Source organism: Xyrauchen texanus, chromosome 37 (assembly GCF_025860055.1).
Source record: "Xyrauchen texanus isolate HMW12.3.18 chromosome 37, RBS_HiC_50CHRs, whole genome shotgun sequence".
Classification (NCBI taxonomy): Eukaryota; Metazoa; Chordata; class Actinopteri; order Cypriniformes; family Catostomidae; genus Xyrauchen; species Xyrauchen texanus.
Window position 1 is genome coordinate 39,073,462 of NC_068312.1, and position 19,717 is coordinate 39,093,178.

Here is a 19,717-nt window from a genome sequence, read left to right on the forward strand (position 1 = left end):
CGCAATCATGCTATTATGGCCTTATATCAGCAGTGCTGTTATTACCTACGGCACTCGTGCCTGCGGCCGAATCACAGCAGTGCTGATATAGGGCCATATCGCACTCTTGCTCGTGTGATATTGCTTAATTAATTACTCTTCACTTTAATCTAACATGTTGAAATACATTTGACATAATTAGCATTTTTACTAGATGTAATTATCAATTGTTGATGTCAGGAATGGAAAGTTGTAATATTAGCATTTAGAAATTGATATCAAAATTAAAAATGTTACTAATAAAAATACTGATATGTAAAATGTGAATTTTAACTAGTCAGAAATGGTAGATCTCTATAGTTATGTTTTAAACAGGAGTTTGAATGATAAATCATTAGGAAACTTTACTAGTGACAATGCAGTTACAGATGTCATTAATTATTCTTTCACTAGTTGAAATAAAACATTCTGATATCAAGAATGTTTATTTCTGCAAGTAATGATGTCATATCAGGAAGTTACATTTTTACTAGTTCAAAACTGATTACTGATATCAAAATTAGCACTTTTACTTGTAATTGAACTGCTATTTGGAATGGATATTTGTACTAAATGCAATTATTGAAAAAAAAAAATTATAACTTTTTTACTAATAAAAATACTTTGCTGATATGTTAATTGAATTTTATCTCATAGATATTTGTAATTTGTGTTATGAGCAAGAGTGAATGACAGATCATTGTGAAATTTTACTAGTGAAAATGCAATTAAAAATTTTACTTACTACTTGAAATTCCATTTTTACTATCAAGAATGGGTATTTATGCAATTTTTTATATCAAGAATTAGCATTGTTACTTGTGCAAATTTAAAAACAATTGCATTTTTACTAGTTGCGATTATAAGGAATGGATGTTTGTACTTGTATGCAATTATTGATCATTTTTACTAATACAAATACTCGTATTCTACATATGTAAACTCTTACTATGCTGATATGTAAATTGGAATTTCATTGCAAATACTTGTGAAATGTTACTAGTGGAAACTCAATTAAAGATTTCAAGAATAGTTTTTTTACTAGTTGCATTTCAATTTTTGATATCAAGAATGGCATTTCTGAGAGTCGTGTCATATATCAAGAATTAGCATTTTTACTAGTCAAAATTGAATGTATCTATAATTCATATCATGCACATGATTAAATGTCAAAAGGGTATGCAATAGAGAAGTATTAAGAACACAGTGTCTTTAGGATTTGTAGAATATCTCGCAGGAAACATCCTCATGCTCGTCACATCTTGCCCTGGCCTCGCGCTTCAACATGCATTTTGTGGATACGTTTCTAAGCATGGACGTGCCACAAGCACAAAATACACTGTTATGGTTCAGATCAAACCTGGACTTACTGTTTACATACAAACATTGAGAATCATCTCCGATAATTACAGATACAACGGCCTATTGTGAGTCTTTTTAACACAGATCCATTGTTCTACTCGTGTGGAAATCTGGCTTACACGGGCAAAGATTGCTCAATCAATTCACTTGACCTCTTGTTTGATGAAGCTTTTGATTCCCATAATTGTTTTTCTGAAATTATTAATTCTAAATACTTTTAACTGCAATGCAGCACGCTTAAAGTTCATCACGATCACCTGTAATATTTCTAACATTTGTGGTGGTTAGGCTGTAATGCTTTATCAGTGACCTACTGAAAACAGTTGGTTGTCTTCATCCAAAATCATTCTGAAATCTGAGGGGCGGCACTGACCATCTTAAACGTCTGACTGAAATCTTCATTGACAGACTTTGCAAAATCGGACTCTACCGAAACAGCTCTTGCTTGAACGATCTTCTCCATGTGCTCTCTGTATCTGTCCTGGATTTCACTTTAGAGTGTCGCATATTTCCTAGTCTACATCATCGTCAGTTGGCTCAGAAGGCAAAGGTCAAAGGTGAGAGGTGATGGAGATGACACACATTTGGCAAAGAACCCACAAAGGGACGAAGAAAGACAACAGGGCTTTGAACTAGTGCTACATGAGACATCAGCTGTCTGGAGACAGCTGCGTCTCGATGTCTACCCGGCAGATCGGACACTTCTTATTGGTTGCCAGCCACTGGTCCACACACGCCTGATGGAAGAGGTGCATGCAGGGTAATCTCCTGAGAAAAGAGAAAAACGTTAAGCAGCATTCAGAACATACTTCATAGTCGCTATTTTAAGAGTTGGAGAGTTGGAGACGAGGATTAATGCAAACTGGCTTTAAGTGCACAGCGTCAAACTACCTGACATCATCTCCATCTTCAAGCATTGAGAGGCAAATGGTGCATTTCTCATCTGTGTCCAGCTCGTCCTCATCCATCCCGATCTTCAGCTCAAGAGGTCTTCTCTACAGACCACACAATCATTTATTAGTCATTTGGCAAACACTTACTTATACAAAGCTTAGTTACAGGTTCAGTTCCTCTAGAACAACTCTCAAGTGACTTAAGGGCCAATGATCCCAGTAATTCTTTAGTTGGGTCCCACAAACCCCATCAGAGGAAACAGACAAACAGATGGAGAAAAAGACACTGTTGATTTGACAAAGCCTTGTCTGAAACTGTCAGAATAAGAATGAGCTTGTTGGATAAATATAAATAGACTAAATTGTGTTTTGCACATCATTATTGCTCAATGGGGCAGTTTGAACTGTTCATGAGATCGCCTGAGGGGAATAAAACCGTTCCTGTGCCTGACGGTTCTGGTGCTCGGTGCTCCTTAGAGCCGTCCAGAAGGCAACAGTTCAGAAAGGTATTGGGCTGGGTGAGTGGGGTCCAGAGTGATTTTACCCACTCTGGAAGTGTACAATCCTTGAAGGGAGGGCACGGGGCAACCACTAATCTTCTCAGCAGTCCGAACTGTCCTTTGTCGTCTTCTGATGTCTGATTTCATAGCTGAACCAAACCAGACAGTTATTGAGGACAGTTATTGAGGACAGACTCAATGGCTGCTGAGTAAAACTGTATCAGCAGCGCCTGTGGCAGGTTGATCTTCCTCAACTGGCAAAGGAAGTACAACCTCTGATGGGCCTTTTCCACAATGGAGTCAATGTGTATCTCCCACTTCAGGTCCTGTGAGATGGTAGTGCCCAGGAACCTGAATGACTCCACCGCTGCCACAGTGATGTTGAGAATGGTTAGGGGGGTCAATGTTGGGGTGTTCCTCCTAAAGTCCACTCATCTCATCTCCACTGTTTTGAGCATGTTCAGCTCCAGGTTGTTTTGACCACACCAGTAAGCCGGCCGTTCAACCTCCCTTCTGTATACAGACTCATCGTCATCCTGGATGAGGCCGATGACAGTAGTGTCATCTGCAGACTTCAGGAGCTTGACAGAGGGGTCCTTGGTGGTGCAGTCATTGGTGTACAGGGAGAAGAGTAGTGGGAGAGCACACATACCTGGGGGCACCAGTGCTGATTGTACAGGTGCTGGAAGTTAATTTCCCCAGTCTCACTAGCTGCTGCCTGTCCGTCAGAAAGCTGGTGATCCACTGACATATAGACGTGTGAACAGAGAGTTGGTGTGGTTTAGTCTGGAGAATAGCTGGGATGATGGTGTTGAAAGCCGAACTGAAGTCCACAAAAAGGATTCTTGCATATGTACCTGGTCTGTCCAGATGTTGCAGGATACTATGCAATCCCATGTTGACTGCATCATCTACAGACCTGATTGCTCGATAAGCAAGTTGAAGGGGATCCAGAAAGGGGCCAGTGATGTCCTTCAGGTGGGCCAACACCAGTCTCTCAAATGACTATATGACCACAGAGGTCAGAGCGACGGGTCTGTAGTCATTAAGTCCTGTGATTTTGGGTTTCATTGGGACGGGGATGATGGTGAAGCATTTGAAGGGAATATTCCGAAGCAGTCTTTGAATATTCTTTCAGTGTAAGTCTGGGATTTTGGGGTATATTTGATTGTCTGTTACAGAAAAACCGTAAGTCTGATTGGTTTGAAAAAATAAAGCCTTCAAAGTACAAAAAGTATGAAGGTCTGTACCAAATTTGGCATCTGTAGCTTGAAAGCTCTTGGAGAATTTACAGTCCATTTTTCAAAGGAAGTTTATGGGGTTTTTGCAGTCTGCTTTAGGAAAACTGTAAGTCAAAGAATACCAAGTCATAACTGGCTGGATATAGTGTGTACATTCTAGGAGTTAGAAATGGAAAGGTGTTGAGGATTTTGAAAACAAACCCTGACCCAAATTTGAGCATTAACAATATATTGGGTTTGTCAATGCCAGAGGAACCCAATCCAACCGCTGCAGAATCGAGCTAGAGGAATCATTATGTCCAAGTAAACCATATAATCCCTGGTCAAGGATATTTCACAAGTGTCTTTTTACCTTTTTATACTTGTGAGGGAAGGTAAACCTCTCTATGGTGGTTTGCAAGGCTCCTCTGTTCACGTTGCCCAGTCTGTCCTCCAACTGCAGAAGCTCCTGGAACCAAACACATGATGAAACCCACACCATATTAATGTTTAAAATCAGCACAAGACATAACGAGATCTGCAGAGGGGGGTTACTGTGTTTTGAAGAGATCACACGTTTAGATCACAAGTACCTCATAACTCTCCCGTACAGCAGACGCGTGGCGAGACGGACTGAGACCTTGAAGAGCCAGCAGATGTAACTGTGGATATGGGTAGTTTCGGATCTCATGAACAACCTGTGCAGGACAGCATCATTAATAAACATACCACAACACATCAAACAAAAACAACTGCATTTAAAGGCTCTTTCATATGACTTGAATCAGAGTAGCACATTGAGACTTAAACTCCATGAAGAGAACTTTCATGTTTGCCCGCTGACCTTTTGAAGCACAGCCAACATTTGTCTGTCCCGGCAAGAAAAGGTTCAACTGTGCACCTACATTTACAAATTATTTTGCCTCACTATGAACTCGGCCAGAGATCCTCAAACAGCATATGGTACGATTGAAACTTTGAAACGTAAAACACATCTGAATTATTATAGTAGGTAGAAAGTAAAGACTGACCACTTGTGCAGAGGACGTGTTTCTGGGGAAGTTATTCAGACGTTGAGAGGTCAGGTAATGCTGATAATGTTGAGTGAGGGGAGGAACGTGATACTGCGGTAGACCTGGATCCACACTCAAATCCCTGAACGCAACAAAGTAGAGAATCATTTTATATAATGACATGGACTCACCACTCACCAAATATGATCCCGGTTAAATATAGACGTACCAGTCTGTTCCCTCAGCCAGGTATCGTGGTTGTTGTGGTACTGGTGGTGGTGGAGGCACGTGAATGGATGGTGGATATTCATACGGTGGGCGCAGCGTCTGCGGGTGATGGAGCGGTCTGTCTTGAGCGTGTCTGCTGAGAAAAATAACAGCAAACTATTTAGATCCTGTAATGTGTCCATTTTACCTTGTGAGGCCAGAAATACTTCATCGTTTTTGCTTGCATTACCACAGCATATATCAACTCATCTCTACATTTGTTCAAATGAGAATATGTACAGTAATTCACTCACAATGGTAGACTAGAAGGCCAGAGGGTTTTAAAGAAGAAATTTGACGACTGTATTTTTATATTATCATATCTATAAGTACTTATAATTTGAGGTGGGACTTGAGTGGTGGTGGTGTAGTGGTCTAAGCACATAACTGGTAATCTGGTAATCAGAAGGATGCTGGTTCAAGCCCCACAGTCACCACCATTGTGTCCTTGAGCAAGGCACTTAACTCCAGGTTGCTCCGGGGGGATTTTCCCTGTAATAAGTGCACTGTAAGTCGCTTTGGATAAAACTGTCTGCCAAATGCATAAATGTAAATTTAAATGACTAATTTTCAAGGTGGATGAACATCTGGTTATGCATTACAGACTTCATTCCTGTGGGAATTCTTGCTCCAGTGTTGTAAACTTTGGGCATAGTTACATCACATCTCTTCCGTGCCCATTCCTGGTATCGTTGCATGAAAGTAACCGGGTTTGATTTTTGCCAGGTCATGTGATTGAAATTGAAAGATTGGCTAAAACTTTGCACTTATGGGGCTTTTCCACTGCACGGTACGACTCGACTCTTCTTGCTTTTTTGGGGTTTCCCACTGTGGATAGTACCTGGTACCTGATACCTTTTTAGTACCACCTCGGTCTAGGTTCCAAGCGAGCCGAGCCGATACTAAATGTGACGTCAAAACCGTGCAGATCACTGATTGGTCGGGGAGAATCGTCACTACCAACGTCACTGGATTGGCGACACGCGACATCAACCCGCTAATTTTAAAGTTAACAACAGCGATAGCAGTATCGCTTGTTCACACGAATTTCTAATTGTGAAAAAAGAAATGGCTGTGCGCAAAACCACGCTGTTAGCGATGCACTCGTTAGCGATGAGCGAAACTATAAAGTCTCTCAGGAAGTGTCTCAGCTTTGGCCTTTTTTGGACCTACCGACAGTGAAGGGAAAAGTTAAACGCACTTAAAAGTGACGACAGAACCATCAAGGAAAAGTGGAAGTGGTTCGACCAAATGGACGATATCTAGACCGCGAGCAATGGGAGGAAGAGTGCGCTGGACTCGGTCACAGTGTTGTTGGAGTCCACGATGGAGGATTGTACGTTTTGTTACGTTAACTCTATACTCTGCTTGAAAGCTTCACTTTATTTAGTTGACCAGCTACTGGAAAGCTTCTAAAACAACCAAACCAACCTATTACACTTCAGTAAAATCACCATGCAATAACTACTTTATGTAGCACAATGAGCTAGTTGCTAACAGCTAGCGCTCGTATTATTGTTTTGGTCAGTTTGTGTCGTGTTTAATATGATGTCACGGCGTAACTATGACGATCAGCCTATAATCCCACCCACGTTGATGCGGCACTAAACTGCAGTGGAAATGCAAGCTCAGAAAAGTAAAGCGAGTCGAACCATAACGTGCAGTGGAAAAGTGCCATTACAGAGTTGGTAAGCGATTATGTCACGCAAGTCTCATGTAAAGAGTAATTAAGGAATATTCACTAACTGTTCAGTATCATGCACGGCACCATCTTACCTGGGCTGTGGAAGTATTCTCCTGTGCTGGGCCTCCAGGATCTGCTGCTGGATGAGGTATTGCTGGTGTAAAGCCTGAGGTAGGAAGGGTGGGGCTGGGATGTCCTGGAAGGGTGGTGCTGGTATGTGGTTGATGGGGGTATGCAACGCTGCGGCGGGCTGGTGCGCAGGGCCGAGGTGATGACTCATCCCGCTCTGAGATTGTCCTGGATGGGGCATTGGGAAATCAACAGGGATCTGGGCCTGAGGGCCTACATGAAAATGTCTGCAGGAGGTAGCATGACTCTGCTGATGCCTGTTAAAATTAGATCCTGCAACAAAACAATGACATCACAGCAAATTATGAGTGAGATTAAACCGCTCTGCTGTAAGCTAATGTGAGGGACTCTGGGTTTCATCGTCTCCTGAACTTCCAGAAGTTTCAGTATTCTCTAAAGTCAATCGGCCGTTGAAGGTGTATTGGAGAGTGAAGGATGAAGTGGGTGTGATTTCAGTATGTGGACAGAAAAATGAACAGCATGCTTATGAATGTGGTTTTATCTTGGTTCTCAGATGTTGTGTACACATTTAGTGTTTGACATCGGTTGAAATCAGATGTGACGCTCAAATTGTCGAATGGATCGAATAATGTCTGTATGGACTGAACCCAATGGTGTGTTCGCCTCATGTCAAGATTACTGTAATAACGAGATTCCGAAGCGATCGTCTGTGTTCTGCAACTGTTTTCGGGTCCTTAAATAACGTATAACGTGTGAGTAAGGGCAGCTGGTGGACATTAACAGCAGCCACATCACCCTGCAGCTCTTGCCTGGTTGCCCACTAAAGCTAAGCAGGGTTGAGCCTAGCCAGACCTGGATGGGAGACCTCCTGGGGAAAACCAAGGTTGCTGCTGGAAGTGGTATTAGGGAGGCCAGCAGGGGGTGCTCACCCTATGGTCTGTGTGGGTCCTAATGCCCCAGTATAGTGACAGGGATGGGGACACTACACTGTAAAAAAAGGCATCGTCCTTCGGATGAGATGTTAAACTGAGGTCCTGACACTCTGTGGTCATTAAAAATCCCACTTCTTGTAAAGAGTAGGGGTGTAACCCTGGTGTCCTGGCCAAATTCCCCCCATTGGCCCCTATCTATCATGGCCTTGTATTAATCTCCATCCCTGAATTGGCTACATCACTCTACTCTCTTCTCTCCACCAATAGCTGGTGTGTGGTGGGCGTTCTGGTGCACTATGGCTGCTGTTGCATCATCCAGGTGGATGCTGCACACTGGTGGCGGTTGAGGAGATTCCCCCTATACTATGTAAAGCGCTTTGAGTGCCTAGAAAAGCACTATATAAAATGTAAGGAATTATTATTATTCTGGTGCCCTACGCAGACTGCGCAAATGGGAAAAACGGGAGTGTTGACAGGTATGATGGTGTTATGAGTGTTGCCATAGATACAAATGATTTCCAAGTATGGGGTCGTTAACAGCTCGGAGTCTCTGAGTAGTCATCTTGTGATTACAGTAAATTGCATTTACCGCAAAGGTCTTGAGTAATGCCTTTTAACCATTGTGACAACCATGTGTGTTGCTTTTATTCTGAATCTATTTCATGGAACTTCCGCTGCTTTCATCCTCAGATTTCTGGTCAAACATTCTCATTCTGTTTTTGTCCAATTAAAGTAAATTAGTTTGTATGATAATTGTATAGAAAGAGTTCTTCGCTTCAAACGTGCAATTGTAGGACTGATAACTAACCCTAAACGAACTAAAGAACCCTGTGGAATGAAGCCTTTGTTTATACTACATGCAGTATCGTTTTAAAATAAGTTAATTTAGGAAAATAAAGAATGTCACGTCCAAACCACACCTACAATTATCTTTAACCAATAATTAATGATTTTTAACTTGCCGAGTTCTCTAGGTCAAGAATTTCAGGGATGTGTGCGAACAGGAGGAAAATCACCAAACGAACATCTTAGCAGAACAAAAACGTAAATTTTTAAGTGGCTTAAAATAAGCCTGTTTGCCCAGTAATTGTACATTTGCCATACTACTGCACTTTTTAACAGAACTTGATTGTGACTCCTGTACATTTAAGGATGTCAATTTGGTTGTTGAATGAAGTTCTTTCATAACTGAATTGTGTTTGAAAGAACTGTATTTGGAACTCAAACCGGAGTGACAACCATATTCTGCTGGGGTGTGAACGCGTCACCTCGCCACGGCCGACAGTTCAACAACAGATGCGAGTCGCCTACCGTTACTGAAACCCATCAAGAAAATGCCCTGGACTTATTTGATTTTAATTTGAGTAAAATGAGAAATTATATTTTCCATATAGAATTTTTTTTTATTAAAAAAGTTTTTTAAATATTTTTAAGGCAATCAATATTTTTTACATTTTGACCCCCAACCCCAACCCCAACCCCACCCCAACCCCTTCCCACCAATTCACATGACCGCTATGCAAAAAGATGGTCATACTAATTACAATAATGTGAAAAAAGCTTATTATTTCAATTGAAGTATTTATACATCATATCAGTATCCTCTTGTTCAAGCTGCCTTTCTTTTTGACTGATTTTATTGTTTTAAAAAATGTATCATTTGAAAACAATGGGGGTTGTAAAAGTCAAATGTTTGCATAACGGTAATGAGAATTTGGTGGTAAAATGTGCTCAAGTGTCCAGAAAATGTTCATTAAAATTTGTATATATATATATATATTTATATATATATATACATACACACACACTATATGGCCAAAAATATGTGGACACCCCCTTCTAATTAAAGAGCTTGGTTACTCCGTTTATACCAGTGAAGATAAATCATAATTCTCCAAACAACGGCATTCTAGGTCATTCGGTGCCCCAGACTTGAACCCCACTGAACACCTTTGGGGTGAATTTGAACACCAACTGAAACCCAGGCCCCATCGCCCAACATCAGTGCCGGACCTGTACAAATCCAGAAGTGCTGTTTTAGGTTCTCAGCCAAATGTTCAGCAGCTTTCGTTCAGATGACTGATTCATCAACTCCTACAGCTGAGACCGCAGAGCAAGCTGTAGCCTAAATGATTCTATGCTTTATGTACAGTATATGTGAGATCTTAGCCTGCCAAACATTTGGATTTGGGGTTTCTTTCCAAGTGATTTGGCAAACCAGGATATGAAAGGATATGATGCATGTTGTGAAAAGCACTATGCAAATAAATTTGACTTGTTCCTGGATCAACATCCTTTGTTGATTTTTGAAACAACATTCCTGTCATATATTTATGCAGGGCCGTGCCCAGGATTTTTTGCCAGGGGTGGCAAGAGTAGAGTAAGAGGTGTCATCCAGTAAGTTAGTCTGATGGTGGGGGGTGGGGGTTGTCGTGCGGCAGCGGCGTCTTGCAGATGGTATTTGTCTACTGAGGAGGAACGTTGGGTGAAACATTGTTATGGACCATGTGTGACACTGACGGGTTAAGCCGTTGTGAGCAGGGTCCGAGTTGGTGTGGCAAAGGGTTGGCAAGTGTTGACTTCCATTAAGTTATTCTGACGGAGGGGGGTTGTTGTGCGGCAGCGGCGTGTTGCAGATGATTTCGTCTAACTGAGGGGGGGTGGGAGATTTGGAACATTGTTATGGACCATGCCTGACACTGGGGTTCGAGTTGGGATGGGAAAATTAGGATGCAGCAGTAACCCCGTGCAACCCTACTGGCCCCACCCCTGCGTTTATGGTCTTGGCCCTAGACCTTGATCCTAACGATAACCATCTCCTGAGGGAAATGACTGGTTTGTAATGTTGTAGTAGCCCCTATATCCCAACCTAAAACCTAGTCTGAATACTGTGGTTGATAGAAAAGTTGTGGACATCCTTCCTCCTGCAGACATGCTCCACTTGAATGGCAGGGGGCAAGAGATGAAGCTAGCATGCTATTGCTATGAGCTGACAAGTGAATCTATAGAGCAACAATTACACTGAGCATAATGAAATACAGGGTGCAAAACAACCAAGTATAACACAAATCTAGACTAAATCATGCATTTGTAGAAGCTACATTTTCTTAGTTCAGCCTGAGGTACTATATTATTGCTATCAGCTAAAAGGATTTGCATAGTATTGTTTACAAATGGCATGTGATGTGTGGAAAGGTCTGTCAGATGCATAAAACACTGCAAAAGTTCCCGCACCCTTTTACAGCCGTCTAGGATCGGGAAGAATTTTCCCCATTCATTTTTTCCATTGCGATTTCATAAAATCCTTCAAAAAAGTATTTTAAAAATTGGACAAAATGCAAACATACAATAGTGTGTACTGAACGTCTTTAATGAGGAAATGAACTACAATTACTTGAAGCATTGCCAATGATGTAATCAATGGAAACATTCGAATCTTTTGATTTTAAGTTGTTGTTTATAAGTATAGAAACAATATATTGTAGTTTTAAGTAGTTTGAAAGTGCAACTCGATTGCATTATGGGAATGGGCGGAGCTACAGAGCTCTTTTGAATGTGACTCTCTGGTTGGTGGAGCTTTCTTTAGGATTATGGGTAGTGTAGTTCTTCACCAAGAATTCCGCCCTTTAATCATTCTTTTTCAATAAAGTTGAAGTAACTCTGATGACTTCAACAGCAGCATATACCATCCATGAACAGCCTCAGAGGTCTGTCTTTAAAGATAGTTAAAGTTAGCATTAATAATCAATTCCCCTACGGAGAAAATGAATGGGATTTTGTCTTCCTGAACCAGATTGTTGCACCCTACTCCGTTCAGTGCCACTTACAGCACAGAAATTACACACTTCACCTTTTAAGAAAACATTACAAATAAAACAAATCTCCAATAACTAACATCTTATGGAGGTTTTTGTTCCTTGTAACAGCTGGCTTGCTCTCTGGGGCATAAATAAAAAAATATTAAGGCATGAATTTCTGTGAAGTTTTCAATGAAACTGCGCAATGGGGACCTAAAAACATTGTAGACACTGCGGTATGATTTTCGGTCATGCTGCTTTGAAATGATGTGTATTGTGTAATATATGTGTTATAATAAACAATTGGTACCCTATTTTAGTAGCATTACAATATAGAAAAGTGGTAGACTGGAACTAGCTTGAATTCCATTGACACTCTTGACAGATGCTTAAAGGGACAGTTCACCCAAAAATTACAATTCTGTCATCATTTACTCTCATGGCATCCCAGATGTGTTTGACTTTCTTCTGCAGAACACTTCAGCTCTGTAGGTCCATACAATACAAGTGAATGGTGACCAAAACATTGAGGCTTCGAAAAGCACATAAAGGCAGCATAAAAGTGTGGAGCGGAGGGGGGGGCGGGCTGGAATGTCGCATGCCCGGTCCCTAATCGGCCTGATGGGGCTCACGGCAAACCCCAAGAAGTGCGCGATTGGGCGTGTGGAGGTACGGTATCTGGGGTTCCACTTGGGTCATGGCCAGCTGCGCCCCCAAATTGACAAGACTGTGGCAATTGCATAGGTGGAAATCGCGGGGGGTGGGGGGGTCGGGACCCCCCCATCTGAGGGTTGTCGCCCCCCTAAAATATCATTAAAATATGTGTATTGTAAATAATATAATTATATATTCTTAAAATAATGGTTTAAGAAATAAAATAATACAAATGCAAATGGGGCAACAACAAAAAAAACTTGGTGTCCTCTTCAAAAATTGCTCTTGATAATTGTTGTTTATTGTCCCCCCCAACATTTTGATGAAATTTTCGCCCCTGGGCGATTGCGACTTGCCCATGATCCAAGACCAAAAAGGGGGCGAGGCAGTTCCTGGGGCTGGCTGGCTATTATAGGAGGTTCGTGCCTAATTATTCGGACATGCCCGTAATTCTCTCTCGAACCGTCGTCGTCACCGGCCGCCTTTATCCCTCGGGCACCCATCAGGCCGATTAGGGGACCGGGCGTGCGACATTCCAGCCCGGCCCCGCCCCCCTCCGCTCCACAAAAAGTAATCCATACGTCTTCTGATGCAATCCAAACGGTTTTGGATGAGAACACTATCAATCTTGACATCAGCAGTCTCCTTGGCGATCATGATCTCAAGCTCGATTACACTTCCTAGAGCTTTCTAGCACTCTGTGCATGCATCACGCACTAGGAAGTGTAAACAAGCTTGAGATAATGATCGCAATGGCAACATGTACAATGAAAAATATGGGTTTGTTCTCACCAAACACTGATTGGATCACTTCAGAAGACATGGATTAAACCACTGGAGTCGTATGGATTACTTATATGCTGACTTCGTGTGCCTTTTGAAGCTTTAAAGTTCTGGTCACCATTCACTTGCATGGAATGGCCCTACAGAGCTGAAATATTCTTCTAAAAATCTCAATTTGTGAGTGTTCAGCAGATGAAAACGTCATATGCATCTGGGATGGCATGAGGGTGAGTAAATGATGAACGATTTTCATGTTTGGGTGCACTGTTGCTTTAAGAATCAAGGAATTAAATCTGTAGAGAAAATCAATGATATTGTGCTTATTATGTTTTCTGTGCGTTAGTGGGAAAAGATTCAATCACAAAGATGAAATGTGTGAATATACTTTGGGACGGCACAGAAAAGGCGACGTTTACATCAAAGTGCAGTTTTATTGTCCTATTAGTCACATTTAATTCAAAATGTAACTACTAGAATCTCATTCGAATGCTGCGGTAACACACTGCACCTTCAAGCGCCTAAATGACGAGCAGAAATGACCACAGATCAACTCATTGAGGTCTCATGAAGATGGGAAAAATAAAACGAGGAAATCTATCTCGGTCACACAGCGGGAGGGAGGAGGTGGGGTGGGGGAGACAATAAATGGAAATCAGCAAGAAGCACACTGGAGGTTAGGAAAAATACTATATTCTTTATTGAAAAATATTAGTATATGTAGATTTGTGTCATAATAAGTCCATGCAACAAATAAAATATTGACCGATAGCAAGGCCCACCATGCTCAGTACAGGGTTAACAGAACAAAAGCAACATCCAAATGAGCAGATGCATCGGCTACAGCACATTACAGTACAGCAGGGTACATCTTTACTACAGAAAGATTACATTGGAGTCTATTCAATGTAGAATCAAAATAATAATGATAATAATAATAATAATGTGATTCATGCACTCAAGTCTATTATCAGAACAAAAGGTAGAGAAACCACAACCAAACAATAGACATTTGCACTCGAACAGATTTCAGTAGCAGCGCAGGACATCAACATCCCTGCCAAATGGATCGCATTTTGGAAGTTGTGCCACTTGAGATATTCGATTGCCAATTGGAATTAATGGAACGAGCCAATTAGAAGTTGCTTGAGGAACTCCATCGGTGTCTGTTGTTTTTGGTTTTTCCTCTAGAAATGGAATGATTGTGTCAACTGAGAAGGGCAGAGAGGAATGAATGAAGAGGCCAAAACATACTCTACGCATGTACGTCAACGCAGATGCGCGGAACATGCTAATCGTGCGCTCTCGCGTTACTGTGGCGGGAACAAACATCAGCACTCAAGGGGGCGATAGAGTCACCTTCAAATGTCTGGATGCGGTGTTATTCTGGTAAGTTGCTATGAATATACTGACTTTAAATTATGCCATCACACAAGAAGCCAGTTCGCTCTATTGTTAGCTCTAGCGCCCCAGTGTGGCGACGGCAAGAATGCGACGTGTAGTTGCGTTGTGATAAGTGTTGCAGAACGCAACGACATGTAGGCCTAAAAATCGATGCAAGATGCGTCTGCATTCAAGTACTTGCGTAGAGTATGTTTCGGCCCTAGAAGTTTTCCAAACACAGGGAACTATATGTGGGTTTGGTGATAATTGAAGCTCAAAATGCATCCATTTCACAGGGATTTACATACATGTTTGCCTACCAAAGCTGGATGGGACATACATGAGTCACTCGTCTAACACTACTGATGTGAGTTATACATAACTACAGCTTGACATATAGACAATAGTTGCTCTAAATGAGTTAGATTTTTATGTTTTAGTGTTTTTATTCTCTCAGGAAGGGAGCAGATCTGAGATGTTTGTCGTCTTCTGATGGAAAGAGGAAATGAGGGATCAGAACAGATGATCATTAAAACACAATGATCTGATAATGCAGAATGTAGATTCAGCCTCCATAGACTATGAGACAGGAGATAAGAACAGAAATAAAGCACATGAATTCAAACTATGGGACAGAAGATCAGAAAACAGAAATAAATAAAAACTAAAAAGCTTCATGAAATCAATGATGGCTTCATGAAATAATCAGATAAAGTTAGCAGCTCATTTCTGCACTACGGTTTCATGTGTTTGTATCTACACTGGCGGCCAAAGGTTTGGAATAATGTACAGATTTTGCTCTTATGGACAGAAGTTGGTACTTTTATTCACCAAAGTGGCATTATACGGATCGCAATGTATCGTGAGGACATTAATAATGTGAAAAATGACTATTACAATTTGAAAACCTCCACGTGCAGCAACGACAGCTTTACAGATCCTTGTTATTCTATAGGTGACCTTTCACCCCACACTTCCTGTAGCACTTGCCCTTTCACCCCACACTTCCTGTAGCACTTGCCCTTTCACCACACACTTCCTGTAGCACTTGCACCACACACTTCCTGTAGCAATTGCCCTTTCACCCCACATTTCCTGTAGCACTTGACCTTTCACCCCACACTTCCTGTAGCACTTGCCCTTTCACCCCACACTTCCTGCAGCACTTGCCCTTTCACCCCACACTTCCTGTAGCACTTGCCCTTTCACCCCACACTTCCTGCAGCACTTGCCCTTTCACCACACACTTCCTGTAGCACTTGCCCTTTCACCCCACACTTCCTGTAGCACTTGTCCTTTCACCCCACACTTCCTGTACATGAAACTGATGTTGAGAGGGTAGAATTCAATGAAGCTGTCATTGGAGGACATGTGAGGCATCTATTTCTCAAACATGAGACTCTGATGTACACCTTTGGATGAAATCTGCAGTTTTTTTGGCAATTTCAAGCATTGTATCGCTTCATTCCTCAAAACAATGATTGACTGACGCGTTTCTAGAGAAACCCGTTTATTTTTTTGACCTAATATTGAGCTTAAGACAGTCTATTGCATACTGTGCAACTCAACAACAAACACAAAGACAACGTTGAGCTTCAGTTAATGAACCAAATATCTTTCAGCTGTGTTTGATATAATGGCAAGCGATTTTCTAGTATCAAATGATCAGTTTAGCATGATTACTCGAGGATAAGGTGTTGGAGTGATGCTGCTGTCTAGATCTGATCACAAATGACTTTTTCAAATAGTAATGGTGCTGTTTTACACCAGTAATATCCTGAATATGCTTGTGATCAGTTGAATGCAACTTTGGTGAATTAAAGTACCAATTTCCTTCCGAAACAGCAAAATCTGTCCATTATTCCAAACTTTTGACTGCCAGTGTATAAATAGGTATAAATGTTTTCAGTTCATGAGGTGTGCAACAATGAGAACCATTAACTGATCACAAATAGTACAATATTTTGGGATGAAACTCATTGGCTTTTGTTTGATTAACTGCTGATACACAAACCTGAGTGCACAACCCCACCCCCCCACACCACACACACATTTTGCACTCCAATTTTGGCTCGGCTAACTTATTTGTTGATGAGGATACGTTTGTTTATTTGCTGTACATTAATCTCAGGCCTGAATTAGCAACTTTAGCTTTCTGTGGTACACAATGCTAACCTTTAAGACATCAAAAATGCACACAACGCTCAGATACTAGGGGCAGTTCTAGATGGGGTCAGACAGAAGCTTCCCCTCCCCACTGTCAGACGATATAACACACTCCTCCCCCCAGTGGGTCGGACGGTATAACACTCTACTCTCACCCCCGTCGTACAATATAAACACCCCCCTGTCGGACAGTACAACATTCCACCCCCCCAAATCGGTCAGATGGTATAAAAATCGCCCACCGTTGTACGATATAGCCACACCTCCCCCGGACAATATTCTCCGCACCTAACCCCGCACCACACCCCCCCCCCCCCCATAACCCTTCGTACAATATGACCCCACCCAGACGATGTAACCACGCCCCCATTATACGATACAACCCACCACACCAACCAATCGGTCGGACGGTATAACACTCCACTCGCAACCCACCGTCGTACGGTATAACCCACTACACCCCCCCCCAACAATACAGCCACGCCTCCCCCGGATTATATTAACCCTGGATGACACCCTTCCCATAACCCTTCGTACAATATGACCCCACCTGGACGATGTAACCACGCCCCCATTGTATGATACAACCCACCACACCAACCCCCCCCCCCCCAAATCGGTCGGACGGTATAACACTCCACTCGCAACCCCCCCCATCGTACGATATAACCGACTACACCCCCCAAAATTGGTCAGATGGTATAACATCAACAACCCTCCCCGTACGATATAGCCACGCCTCCCACGGATGATATTAACCCCGACACCCCCCATACCCCTTCGTACAATAAGATCCCACCTGGACGATGTAACCACGCCCCCATTGTACAATACATCCCACCACACCAACCCCCTGCCCCCCCAAAATCGGTCGGATGGTATAACACTCCACTCATAACACCCCACCAAATATAACCCCACCCTGACGATATAACATTCCACTCCTACACCCCCCCCCCCAAACAATATAACACTACTCTCGCACCTCCCCCTCCGTGGGACCATATAACCCTCTTGCCCCCCATGACAAATAATGCTGGCACTGCCCCTGTCAGATACACAGTCAAATTAATCATTAAAGTTTATATAAAAACCAAATACAAATGTTCCCATAAAAAGGAGGTTTAAATGCATTTTAGAGTGAAATATGAACCGGAAAGCGTCACTCGGTCAGCTAGCTAACAGATTAGCTCAGATCACAATCCAACCTCACATATCCACTAATAAAACACCGAATCGTCTGATATCGATTGATTCTCTCCTCAGTCCGGCCGGATGAAAGCTTAAAGATCGATCACAGGTTTAATAAGCATGCAATATTCAAGCACAAGGCCTTGAGATGTGATCGGGTCATGAAATAGTGTGATAAATACCTCTATTTCTCACTGAGCCGAAGACGGGTAGAACCAAATATCCGACATGAACTAACACCATCCTTCCGAGCTTCTGTCTGATGAATATATCGTGTAAACGGAGGAATAAATAATGTATATTCAGCGGGATCATATGCAGTCACCGCGAGGACAAAAGAGCGGTAGTGGTGTTCGAATCGCCAACGAATTGTTCTGTTGAATCGGTTCATTTGAATGACTCGATCAAACCGATTCGCAAAGCGTAACCCTTTGACTTTAAAATGACTACATAAAGTAAAGTGAGTAAAACTATGAGGTGGGAGACACATTATAACCACAGACAACGTTAAATTTAACGCAATCGTTTTAAAAAGTAAAAATCAGTCATAAAAAGTGGCATCTAACCAAGTTAAACCAAAGAGCCACTCAAGGCAAGCCAGTCCACTCGGCGGGCATATCTGGAACTCTCAGGCAGCTATTTAAGATGTAAAGTACACTCCTGTCTACTTGAACAGGGAAAGACCGAAATCTCCCAAACGGATGGACAAGATTACGATTAAAAAATGTAGTCAGCAGTATAATCTGATGGAGATGCTAACACAAATTGTGCTGCTTTAGCTCAAATACGCAAATGTTCAAGTTGTCCAGCAATTGCGCATGCGTGTTATCAAATAGACGATGTCTGTTTTTTTTTAAAAAAGGAGTTTGGCTCTTTTAACTGTAAAAAGGCGGGACTTCCAATGTATCCTATTCATTTAAATAACTACCAGAGGTCCGTCTCTGCTAATCTATCTCTGATTAAACTTTGAAAATGCGTCCGAACGAGCCTATTCGTTAAATGATTCGGACTTCCTAAAGCTAAAAAGGAGTGACGTAGGAGCGATGATCTCATCTGACCACTAGAGGCGCCACTTCCATCGCCCACAGTTAATTAGTTTAAATGTTAACAACAATTTAAATTGGTTTGGGGTTTAATTTAACTGTGTTCTTTTACAGTTACGTACTGGTTCTCTGCTCTGGATATCTCAATATCATAGTTGTAATAACTGGAATGAAATTTCACAATTAAAATGTTTGTATACTTTTATAAAACTTGCAATTTCGTATTGTGACCTCTGGCTCATTAAGAACTAATGGTAGGAGATGTGGTGTGTGTACATTGTAATTCAAGTGCTCCATTCAACCTTAGTAATAAATCAGCTGTTTTTAGTTGTATATTTACCTGCTGTGGTGTAGTTAACCAGTTACAATTTAACAGAACATTTAACAGTACAGCGGGAAAGTCTCATAGAAGTGATCCTGTCTTACCACAATATCATAAAACTTAAAACAACAAAAGTGTGAATTACAGCGATTAATAACAAAGTAATTTTTACATAGTCACATATTGGTTACATAAAAAGTTACATTTATCATAGTACCGTTAAACAGAAATTACAGTATAAAAATTGCATTTACCACTTGCAAAACAAATAATCAGACTTAAAAATAAAAATTTCGGTAACACTTTACAATAAGAATGCATTTGTTGACATTAGTAGACAATTAACAATGAACAATACTTTTACAGCATTTATTTATGTTTATGTTTGTTTCAACATATACT

At 41.6% G+C, this 19,717-nt stretch overlaps 1 protein-coding gene across 3 annotated transcripts; it reads right to left on the bottom strand.

The window, feature by feature from the left end:
• Window positions 1–1,767: 1,767 nt before the first annotated feature.
• Window positions 1,768–18,302, bottom strand: LOC127630387 (E3 ubiquitin-protein ligase RNF165-like). 3 transcript variants are annotated; one of them, XM_052107859.1, is made up of 8 exons: window positions 18,133–18,302; window positions 7,050–7,359; window positions 5,236–5,367; window positions 5,025–5,148; window positions 4,587–4,691; window positions 4,367–4,462; window positions 2,272–2,375; window positions 1,768–2,148 (listed from the first exon to the last, which is right to left on the bottom strand). In XM_052107859.1, exons 1-8 carry the CDS (start codon window positions 18,263–18,265, stop codon window positions 2,031–2,033), a joined length of 1,122 nt encoding a protein of 373 aa, XP_051963819.1. In that variant the 5' UTR covers window positions 18,266–18,302; the 3' UTR covers window positions 1,768–2,030. The 3 variants fall into 3 exon arrangements, 2 of the variants coding, with proteins under 2 accessions (XP_051963819.1, XP_051963818.1); XM_052107858.1 differs by having other exon boundaries at window positions 5,236–5,370; XR_007968854.1 differs by lacking the exons at window positions 1,768–2,148; window positions 2,272–2,375; window positions 4,367–4,462; ... (2 more) ...; window positions 5,236–5,367; window positions 7,050–7,359 and adding an exon at window positions 13,930–15,172.
• Window positions 18,303–19,717: the final 1,415 nt, after the last annotated feature.

What these genes read in the sequence shown, in the direction of transcription:
- LOC127630387 (XM_052107858.1), bottom strand. Translation starts at nt 18,265, where the DNA reads ATGATCCCGCTGAATATACATTATTTATTCCTCCGTTTACACGATATA. An exon ending in TCCCTCACAAGTATAAAAAG is followed by an intron (nt 2,376 to 4,366) that starts GTAAAAAGACAC and finishes TGTGGTCTGTAG; the next exon opens with AGAAGACCTCTTGAGCTGAA. An exon ending in GAAGATGGAGATGATGTCAG is followed by an intron (nt 2,149 to 2,271) that starts GTAGTTTGACGC and finishes CTCTTTTCTCAG; the next exon opens with GAGATTACCCTGCATGCACC.